Source organism: Vidua macroura, chromosome 3 (genome assembly GCF_024509145.1).
Source record: "Vidua macroura isolate BioBank_ID:100142 chromosome 3, ASM2450914v1, whole genome shotgun sequence".
NCBI classification, from domain to species: Eukaryota; Metazoa; Chordata; class Aves; order Passeriformes; family Viduidae; genus Vidua; species Vidua macroura.
The window spans coordinates 100653937-100665329 of NC_071573.1; the positions used below are offsets into that span (position 1 = coordinate 100653937).

At 42.9% G+C, this 11393-nt stretch overlaps 1 protein-coding gene across 1 annotated transcript; it reads left to right on the plus strand.

The window, feature by feature from the left end:
* The first annotated feature begins 7230 nt into the window (after window positions 1-7230).
* On the plus strand, window positions 7231-9697 carry KCNF1 (potassium voltage-gated channel modifier subfamily F member 1). Its single transcript, XM_053973502.1, has 2 exons — window positions 7231-7572; window positions 7674-9697. The coding sequence occupies exon 2, from the start codon at window positions 7873-7875 to the stop codon at window positions 9334-9336; it is 1464 nt and encodes a 487-aa protein (XP_053829477.1). The 5' UTR covers window positions 7231-7572; window positions 7674-7872; the 3' UTR covers window positions 9337-9697.
* The last annotated feature ends 1696 nt before the right edge of the window (window positions 9698-11393 follow it).

Genomic DNA, 11393 nt, shown 5'->3' on the forward strand with positions numbered 1-11393 from the left:
TTAGAGCCATTCAGACAATGTAAAAGCTTATTTGCAATCTGTTTGTCAAATTAAAAATGTTTTTTTATTTGACTCCTTTGTAAACTAAGAAATATGATGTGTTGCCAAACAGCTTAAGATAAGTAGCAAGAAGGAAAAGACTTGCCCAGTGGCAGACGACAGATCCAGAGTAGGGCCAGGAAATAATTTCTGACAGATTGTTTGTCCTCCAGAAAATGTACCTTTGATTGACTTAAAACTTTATGTAATTTCCACTCAGATTCAGCAAACACTTTTGCTAAGCAAAGCTAAAGAACACAGTCAAAAAAGGAGATGCTGAAAGCAGTTTATCAAGGTAGCTTCTTTTTTTCAAAGGCAACAAGAGTAAGAACATGGTCCCATCACTTCTGAAAGCAGTGGTTTGAACACCAATGGAAAAGGAAAGCACATTTGATGTTCTCCTTTCTCTGATCTATAGTGGAAGTGTTTACTGATAAAGAATTACTTTCATCACCACAAATGTTCATGCTTTAATGCTTCCACTCTATGCTGGCTGTGCAAGCAGGATGCTGGCTGGGAAATACGACATCCTCCAGTGCCTGACTGCCTTCCTGGCCACAGGCAGGACTGTCACTATCCCAGAAGATGGAGGGAGCAAGTCCAGAGAGCCTGCAAGCTGAGGGAGTCACTGTCAGCAAGGGGCTCTAGGGCATCCTAATGAAGTCAAATGTCCACAGGATGCCTCCATGGGTAATTGCATAATTGTGAAAATGTGAATTCTGCCTCTGCTTCTGCCTACATGCCTTCCTCTCCTTCATTTTCTACCACTCACTGCAAGAAGGAAAACTATAGCTGCATTTACAAAAGCCTCTGAGAATTGCAGGCTTTGCTGAAGCCTGTATTTTTCTCTCTGCTGACATGTTTTCTAGAATCAATGAAAGTATTTTATTTTTTATTTCTGTTTCAACACACTGATGAATTGTTTTCTGGGTTTTTTTTTCAACAGGTTTTCTTTATAGCTTTTTCACAAGAAGAAAATATTATATATACTTTCTTCTTCATTGAGCACACATATAGGAGTACTTTTAACCATATTTACTATGAATTATTTGATTATATTCCTCATTTTCATTGGACACAAAAATATTAGTTTATATAAAATAACTTATATTTTTAAATGGTGCACATTGAATTGCTACACATGCTCCTCTTTCAAAGAATTAGGAATGATAGCTTGTACAGATTATAATTAATCACCCTTCAAACTCCAAGCACAGTAGAGGGGTGCGGGTTGAATTTTTACAGAGAAAACACATAAAAAAACCAGAAACCACATTAAAAATCTCTGCTCCATCAGTCTTATATCTGTTTTTGTGTCTTGGCTACCGAAACTTAGGAGACAGTCTTCCCATTGCACCTCCCTCTCTGCTGCCACGGTCTTGGTCTTTTCTTCAAGTCAATTACTGGCAACAAAATCATTTGGTAGTGATGGGAATGTTCACCTTTGGGAAGGCCAGGCTCATCACTTCACCAGAGCCACCAGCAAGACCCTCTGATAGTACCATTACATTCATCTGCTTACTTACCCCAGTACCGTTTACATTTCTCTGCTGGGCCTCCCACATTCAAGCTGCCTCCAGGAAAGTTGCTGGGCAGCAGCACCAAGTTGTCATGGGTCCTGCAGGAAATTACTTACAGCAAGTCTTGATAAAAGTCAACAGTGGGAGTGCAAAGGCAGACTGAGCTAGGAAATGCCATAGCTGAGATGACCCATGCAAACTGCATTGAATCACCTTCATGTACCTATTTACTATGATACAGCCCCTAATTACATGTGTACATGCAAATTTTTGGACCATGGCCATACTCAATGTATATGCAATTCGTAATTTTTAAGTAATTCTCTCTGCAACTGTAGTAAGTATTTTCACCTTGTTCTTTTGCTTTTCTTTGTACATCCAACCACATTCAAAGCTTTTGATGGCAGCGTTTAAGAGCAAGAAACAGAATTCCAGTCCTTCCTCAAGAGACAGTGATGGTGTAAACAAGCCAAGGTTCTTAAATCTTTTACAGCATCTCCAACTCCCATCCTATTCATGGCTCACTGATATGCTTAATTTGAACCCATCTGTTAGCTGCTTAAAGTGAAGGTTCCATTTTATTTATTTAAAGTAATTTACATTAAATCAGAGATTTGGCTGTACTCCTGAGTGGTCACTTAAGGCAGGTATAATTGTACAGGAAAACAGACTCATTAATGTCAAATGGAAGCAAGGCCAATTGAAATTTGCAGCGAGCTATTACCAGCCCTTTAATAAGGTATTAATTAAAAGGTCTGATACAATAAACTGACAATGTATAAATTTTGAACTTGAAAAAATAACAAAGTAGCTAAGAGAGGGGAAATAAACTGGGACAAAAACTACTTTGAAATAATAGTCTTGGGGAAATATGTAAATATGCTGGAAACAGTGACACATAAAACCAGATTTGCAAGGTGAACATATCTGTTACAGTCCAGCTACCCATCTCAGTTCAGACATTTCATAACCTCTTGTTCTTAATATATCAATCTGAAGGAAGTCTCTTGTATTGAGAACATCATACAAAGGACGGAGATGTATTTTAAAAAGTAGACAATTTGTTTCTCTAGCTTTACAAGGACCTTTCTTTTACCATATCAAGGGATTTAAAAGACTCATCTGTTGCTAGAAATAGCAGCAGTGGGCAATGAACATCTTTCATGCTGAAGCTTTCACTCCAGTAGCTCATGTTGACACACACAAGACACACATCAGTGCTGGGACCACGAGCTGCTGCCACTGCATGACAGAGGTTTTCTGCAGGCAGTCAGTGCCCACAACTCCTTTCCCACAGGCCCTGGTTTTAACAGTCCATGGCATCAAGTCATGCCCTGCTGCCCTTTGGATATGCTGGGGTGGTGCATGAGGTTGGTGCTGGTGCTATGGCAGTGCCACCACATCCATGCTGGGAGCCACAGTGCCCATGGGAAAGCAATCCATGTGCTCTTGATGTGTCAAAACAGCTGATTTTATTGTACAGCATGTTATAAGGATAAAAGAAGGTGTGATTTAAAAATAGATTTGAAATATTGAGCTATAAAGGATAAACCAACATGTTGCAGTAGCTGGATTTCTTTGTCAAAGAGGGTGTGCTGGATCTTCCAGTGTGATTGTGATGTTGCTGCGCTAACCAGTAGAATCCTCCTTAGATTTGGAAACCCTAAAGAGTTCTTACAGCAAAATCTTTCCTGAACCTCTTACTAAAGCTGGCTGTGGTAAAGTAGCCAGAATAGCTGCTCTGGATGACTTGCTCTTTCTGAAGCCCAGAATGGCATCATTAATTGCTTCCCCTCCTTCCAGGTTATCTGCTTCCCATTTCTTGTGATTGGCATGAAGTAATTACATGGTGCTTTTTTTCTTTACAGAACCTTGTACTGTCAGCTGAAGAAGTGATGTCCATGCAACTGGCTGAAAACTTTGACCCCACAATACCCCAAGGAAGGGAGGAAGAATAAGATATTTCCATTCCCCATCTCCAGATGTTGAGATCTCTTGCTGGATCTGTCACAGGTCCAGTACTGCAAGTGTCTTTTAAAACCCAAATATAACACAACAGAAGTGGGTGAGAGGGCTATACTGAGTATAAGCAGATTTGCATGTGCCCAAGGATGCGGTGTTCTGGTGTCTCTCCCGGGCATGGAGTAGCTGCCGTGCCCAGCGGGGCACCACGGCTCCTCCGGTCTGGGATGCAACATCAGGATGTCTCTAGGCATTGAGGCAAACTGACAACTGGTCTCCATCTCTCTTAAGAAGTCCTTTTAATCTGCAGTACTGGTGCTGCCTGCAAATTCGCTGCTGGGAACTGTCTCTGAAGGCCATATGTTGGCTAGGAAATGTCCATGTTTGCTGGTCAGCGTGGGCTGGATCTGTGCCAGACATGCTTTAGCTGTTTCTTACTTGGACAGTCAGAGCCAGGTCCCTAAACTTTCTTGAGCTTGCCCGTGATTTTGGGAGAAGGGAGAGGTCAGATGCAGGCTCTGCTCAGTGCATGCAGGGGCTGACTGCACCACAGCCTGCTTGCAGAGGGCCTGTCCAAGTCCTGCCTCTGTATTAAGCACCCTTCTGTAAGTGGAATCCAATCTTATCTCTCTAGGGTTGGCTCCTGACCCATTCACAGTTCTTCATGTACCACTACTGCCCACAGCTCTGTGGGGAACAGCTCAGTGCATCTGACAGCACAGAGGTGCTGGCTGGGATTCAGGAATGTAGTATGAGCCAGACTAGTGCTCAAGAGGAGCAATCTCTCTTCCCAGACTGGCACAAAGCCACTCAGGGGTAAATGTCCTTTCCCAAAAAGTGGTCAACAACTGAGCCAAACCTTGAACGTCAGCATCCCCTGGGGAGCGCAGTTAGTGCAGGTCCCCGTGCTGCACTCTGGGTGCTCCGTGCCACCCACTTTCCTCATAAGGAGCCAGTGTCATGGGGAGGGACCCACTTTGAGCTCCACCTACACTTTGTGGACCAAGCCCTGCTGGGGTTCAAGCCCCACCCCGGGACATTGGCAGCCCCACCAAATGCAGCCCCTGCCCCAGCAGGGATGCCCAGCAACCCAGGAGCCCTTCTCTAGGGCTGCAGGGCTTGGTGTCTGGTTGGGCCTTCTCGTCGTCGTCCTCCTCCTCCTCCCTGAAGGAGCTTGTCTGAACCACAGCCAAAACTTAACACAACTGTCAGCTCAAATCCATGTGTTGTTCTCTGAGCTAAAGCACCGACGCAGGAAAAAAAAACCCTCTGTGTTTCTTGTTGGGTCTGTAGGAATTCAATTGCCAGCACATATTGCTTCCAGCAGACACAGCACAGCTTGACCTGTTCTCACAGGCAACAGAAGTTGAATTTAGGAGCCCTAATAATTGCAGCAATCTGGTCGTAAATGACTTGCAGGGCAACAATTATCTACTGAAATTTTTAGATTAGAGAAGTTTTCTTTTAGTGGATGAAAAATGAATTAATGAAATAAATTATTATTTCTGCTCCTGTTGTTTGCTGATCCGTGATAAATCTGATACAAACATTCATCAAGCAAGCCTGTGCCTCTCTTTTCAGCTACAAAAACAAGAGTTTAATTTATTATGATTTCCCTGACCGTTCTTTGGATCATTTACATTTGCCCAAGTGGATTTAAAATGCTACCAGATCTCCTCTAACATTTCACAGGCACATTGAAAGGTGTAAAGAACTCTGAAAAGGTGCAAGACGAGGGAGAATAAAGCACAAGGATTTTAGCAGCCACACTAAGTAAAGTCTTTATAAGGACAGATCTGGCATTTCAAAAATAGTTTCTTCTCAGCCTTTTGAGAATGTGCTGAGATTTATTATCTGAAAGGAGCTGATTTCACCTTTAAAATGGAACAATGTCCTGTGTGGCTTTTTGTAGGTATTTGTTCTGTAAAATGGACGGGGAGGGATAAGGCGGGCAGAAAAGCCTTTTTGGAAACAAAGGTTTCTGTGTTGATCATGCTGGACCCTGCATTGATTTCTTATCATTACCTAGAGAAAAAACAAAAGGTCACTGGAATGAACTGTTGATCAAAGAGAGTAGTATCAGAGATGGTTAAATCTGAGGATTTAAATCTACAGAACTTTTTCCTATGCTCATGCTGCATGACAAAATTTGAAGCCTAACTTTTCCAGATCTTGATTTTGTTTTGTGAGATAGGATAAGTAATCCCATCTGCATTTTCCCCTGTGCAAGCATGTCACTGCTATTGGCATCTTAAAATTTATTTTGCTAGAGTCAAGTTAGTTAGTAAGGAGGAGAGCCACAGGTGGGTAATTATTTATTGATGAACCCAAAAAATTGATGGTTTTTCCAGGTCTCCAAAGTATTTATTTTGTCCCAAGAAGCTTGCAAGTTTCACTAAATTTATATGTGCCTGGAAAAAAATTCAAGGGACTTCTTGTATAATACCCAAACTATGCAGCACACTCCGGAGCGCATGAAGGTGACACTGGCCTCCAGAGGTTCACAGTATGACACAGGTGTAGAATAATAAATATTACTCTCTTCCTGGGACCTGATACTCCCTTTTCCTAGGTATGTGATGCTATGAGCACACTCCATGTCAAGATGAGGTCTGGTGCACAACCTCCTATTAATCACCCAAAAGCTTCTGAGACAGTGGAGCAGGAACACTGTGTACTCACCAGGGTCCCCCGAGCTGTGTGACACCAGCAGGAGGACAGCAGGCACATTGCAGATCTCATCTTTCTCCCAGGATGGACACAAGCCGGAAGAAGCAAACAGTCAGCTGGATTTGCTCCTCTCTATTCCCATCTACTGAGAAGCTTTTCAGAAGCCAGTAAATTAGAAAAGATCATAATTTGCTGGTGCAGATAATTCTGCTGTGGCCAGAAACAGTTAACTTAAGAACTGTAGGTTTTCCTGGACCCACTAAAATGAACTGTAGAGTCAGATTTAATAATTTAAGGGTGGTAGGTTTCCTGCATGTAGAGGTCCAGAGGAAAAATGTTAATCAAATCCTGGAATTCAGAGAAAACAAAGTTAAAAGGAAATGCTTGTTATTCTACTTCTACTTTTAAAGAGCTGGATGTAGTACAGTGCACTGCTTCTGGTAAGTAGCAGTCACTGAGAAATCATAATAGATGTAAATTACTCAAACCCTCCTCAGGCTCAGCTGACTACAGGTTACAGAAACATAGCTAAAACTGAGGACCCAGAGCTTTGGGAAACACACACAGAATATAGGGGAGGTTTTGCTCCACATCTGCAACAGAAACTTTATGGTCTCTGGTTCTTTCTCAAAGACACCAGTAAAAATCCAAATTAACTCAATGCCCTGACACAGGACAGAGATGCTCTAGAGTTGCTCCAGTCCCTCTGAGAGCAAGATTTATGCCATATGTTTATTCCCAAAACACAGTATTGCTTCTTCTGGTTTCTGCCTGGAGAAAATGTTTGCGTGTCTCTCTGCAGTTCTGGATGACTTTATACATGATTAAGCTTTGCATGTGATAAAAAAAAAGTTTTAGAAACTCCTTAAAGTTCCTGTCAGTATAGAAACACATAATTGTACCACTGGGCAGGCATATAAATATCCGAGAAGCGCTTTCCGTGCATCTGGTGCTTTGCTGCGTTTCACCAGGAGAGGGTAGAGTTTGGAAAGGACTCCTGGCAGCCGAGGCTCCCTATTGTGCCGGGAAACAGCGAAGGGAAAACAAGCACAAGTTTCTCCTCTGCCTGTTTGCACCGTCTGACTATGTGCGAGAGTCAGCAGATGAACTCTGGAAGACCTTAAAGTAAACAGAAAACGGAAAGAGAAACAAAATTCAAAAGCAGCTTTCTAGGGAAGTCTGCGGAACCGAAGGCAGAAGCCGCGGCAGTTCCCGCGGGCTCACCCCGCCGGCTGTGTCTCAGAGAACTGCCACTCACTGCACGGTGCGTTAATCAGAGCTCAGGATTTATTTCTCTGCCGTGAACTTCCAAGCTGTGAATAGATATCACTTTTAGAGACAGAATGGGACCTGAAAAGACTCTCGAGCACTGAACAGAGTGGTGAGTTTTATTAAATGCTTTCTTCTCTTTCCAGTCTGCTGGAGCTTTCTAACACCCTGCTTTCAGGCACAGCAGCCCGATGACTTGTCTTTTCCCTGCAGCTTGTTGCATTCCTCAGCAGGCTTTCCCGACCGCAGGTTTCTGTCAGTGACCTTTCCCACCAAGACTCCAGGGCAGTTTGGTGACATTTGTAACAGAGCTGGCTCAGTGCTGATTTGCTTTCATGAGGGATTAAAACCACAAAGCTGTGAAACCAAACAACGGGCTAAAAAATCAGCCCAAATCCAATACAATTATAAAATGGCAGGTGACTCTAGGTTTCCAGATGTGGACACTGATGGATCAGAAAAAAGTGAAGAAATGGAGATTGTAGTCAATGTCGGTGGGGTAAGGCAGGTGTTCTACGGAGATAACCTGAATCAGTACCCAGAAACACGGCTGGCAGAGCTGGTCAATTGTTTATCAGGGGGATATGATAGCATATTTTCCCTCTGTGATGACTATGATCCTGGAAAGAGAGAGTTTTACTTTGACAGAGATCCAGATGCTTTCAAATGCATTATTGACGTGTACTACTTTGGGGAAATTCACATGAAGAAGGGAATATGCCCCATATGTTTCAAGAACGAAATGGAATTTTGGAAAGTCGATCTGAAATTTTTGGATGACTGCTGCAAAGCTCACCTAAGTGAAAAAAAGGAGGAACTGGAAGAAATAGCCCGAAGGGTGCAACTCATTCTGGATGACTTGGGAATAGATGCCTCAGAAAGTCGCTGGAAAAAGTGTCAAAAATGCATCTGGAAATTTCTGGAGAAGCCAGAATCATCCTATCCAGCTCGAGTGATTGCTGTACTGTCCTTCCTGTTTATTTTGATCTCCTCTGTTGTGATGTGTGTGGGGACCATCCCAGACTTGCAGGTGGTAGATGCAGAGGGGAACCGTATGGAGCACCCGACCCTGGACAGCATCGAGACCGCCTGCATAGGCTGGTTTACCATGGAGTATGTACTGAGGCTGATCTCCTCTCCCAACAAACTCCACTTTGCCCTTTCTTTCATGAACATTGTTGATGTGCTAGCAATACTTCCTTTCTACGTCAGCCTGACCTTGACCCACCTGGGAGCCAAGCTGATGGAACTGAGCAATGTCCAGCAGGCTGTCCAGGCACTGCGCATCATGAGGATCGCAAGGATTTTCAAGCTTGCACGGCATTCCTCAGGGCTCCAGACCCTAACCTATGCCCTGAAACGCAGCTTTAAGGAGCTTGGGCTGCTCCTCATGTACTTAGCTGTTGGAATCTTTGTCTTTTCTGCCCTAGGTTATACCATGGAACAAAGTCACCCCGAAACTTTATTTAAAAGCATCCCTCAATCATTTTGGTGGGCAATCATTACCATGACCACAGTTGGATACGGAGACATTTACCCTAAAACAACACTAGGAAAACTGAATGCTGCCATCAGTTTTCTTTGTGGGGTGATAGCGATCGCTCTCCCCATCCATCCCATCATTAACAACTTTGTCAGGTATTACAACAAGCAGAGAGTTTTAGAAACAGCTGCCAAACATGAATTGGAGCTGATGGAACTAAATTCTGCTGAGGGGAAAGCCACAGGCTCCAGAAGTGAACTAGAGGATCTTTCAAGGGAAGGCAAAGAAGGTCCTTTTTATAGCAGCCGGATAAAAGTCTCCCACAGTGACACCTTTATTCATCTCCTGTCAGAAGAGAAACACCATAGGACCAGGCTTCAAAGCTGCAAATAAACTGTGAGCTGTTGTCAGCGCTAAGCTACAGATCGGGACAACCTGACAATCAGCTATGGAAGAGACTTGCAGATCTGTCAGAGCTGGGAGGGAGCACTGCTTTGCTTTTCCAACATGAATATAAATTAACCCCATGGCTTCTCCATCAACAGTTGGTAAGACTTTACCATTATTAACCCAAAATAAAACAGTAGGACTTCACTGAGATCAGACTGCTTATATTGAGTATGTTCTGATAAAAACCATTTGTAACCATTTCAGAGACTGAAAAGTCCTTCCTGATCCGTAAATGTTCAATGACCTGAATGTGCAACATTGCCACATCAGAACTTTGTACCTGTGACAATAAAGAGCAGCATCACACAGATTGTGTCTTCCAGGCTCTCTTCAATGCCTTTGCAGCTAGGGGAACCGGTCCTTAAAAAAATTAAAGCAGCCTCTCACTTGTATTAGATTCAAGCTTACAGCAAAATGTTGCAAGTAGTTTGAGCCTAGAGATACTGAAGGTATCAGCATATACTGTGTGCAGAATATTAGAGTGAATAAATGGCTTTGTTTTGTAAAATGTACTTTGGGATCAATTTTTTGGAGAGGTTTCTGTTCCTCTTTCCAGAAAAAGAGTTATTTTCAATGGGTCATGAAACTATATTTTGAGTAGAGATGCAGAACAGAATAAATTTATTTTAAGGAGCAAATTTAAAAATATTTGTTCTAGCTATTAATTACTGCATGGTTTATATATGCAGGGATCTTTCAGGAAGGTTTTATAATTAAGTAGCTTTTTAAAACTGTAAGTTAAATCATGGTATCTTTAATTCTCTACTAAATCAAGGGAAGTTTATAAGAAAGTTAAATTGAGTAATTCTAAATAAGAAATTTTAATTCTTTCAAAGTAAGTGCACAGAAAGTTTCAGTAAAAATAGTAGAGTCTCCAATTAATTTATGGTAAAAATATCTAGCTGAATAATCATGTTATTAGGTTATTTTTTAAAATAACATACCCTTCCCCTACAATAACTACAAACTTTGTAGATGTTAGTTTACAAAAGTAGTAGGCACTAATCAGTATCTTCTTGATTAATTAATATACTAATTAATCAACACCAGTGTGTAGGTATTATCCAAAAGCAAGTGCCATCTACATAAGACTAAATTTGGTTGGTGTAAAAACTGTATGTGTAATAGGTCTGGTGTGTGCCAGAGAAATCCATTGAAACTAGGAGTTATGCCAACTTGGAGGGAAGGGGAGCACTGGCACACAGATATATTTACATAAATTAAAAGTAGGATAGCAAATGTTTAAAGGGCTAGGGTAGCTATCTTTATTTGTTCCCTTTTGTGCTGAGCAGCCCCTTGCCCAGGTGAAATGCAGCAACACGAGCTGTGACCTATCCCTGGGCACCTCATGCCCAAGATCCCCCTACAGGTCTTTGGTACTTTTTTCCTGGGATGTGGGCAAGCAGTGGGCCTGTGGCATCCACCCCCCAGGAGCAGTGACTAGAGGGGCACAGAGCTGAGGGATGGGCTCTGTGCTCTTTTCTGGCACCTTGTTTGTCCCTGCTCCCTGGCAGAGTAGTTTGTGTCTGCTGGTGGGGAGCGCCCTGTCCTGCTGGGAGCAGAGAGCAGTGGTGGCATGCAGGGGCTGGGCAGGTGTGCAGTGAAGGGCAGCTACTCCTCAGGAAAACCACCCACCCTGTATCTCTCCTAGCATAGAAATCAGCCCCTGCTTCCCTAGGTTGAAGGTCTTTCCCAACATTACCCCTCACACCTCAAACTGCTGATCTCCAGGGACACCTACTTGGTGTCCCGATGCCCCAGCCCCGTGCCTGACCTAATGTCTGTTACCATGTCCTTCCTTACATACTTCCATCAAGTAAGATAATTTAAACAATGTCTAAATATTTCTGTACCTGAACCCTTCCACCAGCATTTGTGCCAAATTCTCTCCTGCCTAAGAGAAACAGCTACCATAAGTACCTCCTCAGCCCAAGCACCCCTTCACATCCATCCTCCCCTCTACATCCCTGCTCTTAGCCTCTAGAACTGCTCTTTTGCTC

Excerpts from the sequence above, each read along its gene's own strand:
- KCNF1 (XM_053973502.1), top strand. The coding sequence starts at position 7,873 with ATGGCAGGTGACTCTAGGTTTCCAGATGTGGACACTGATGGATCAGAA.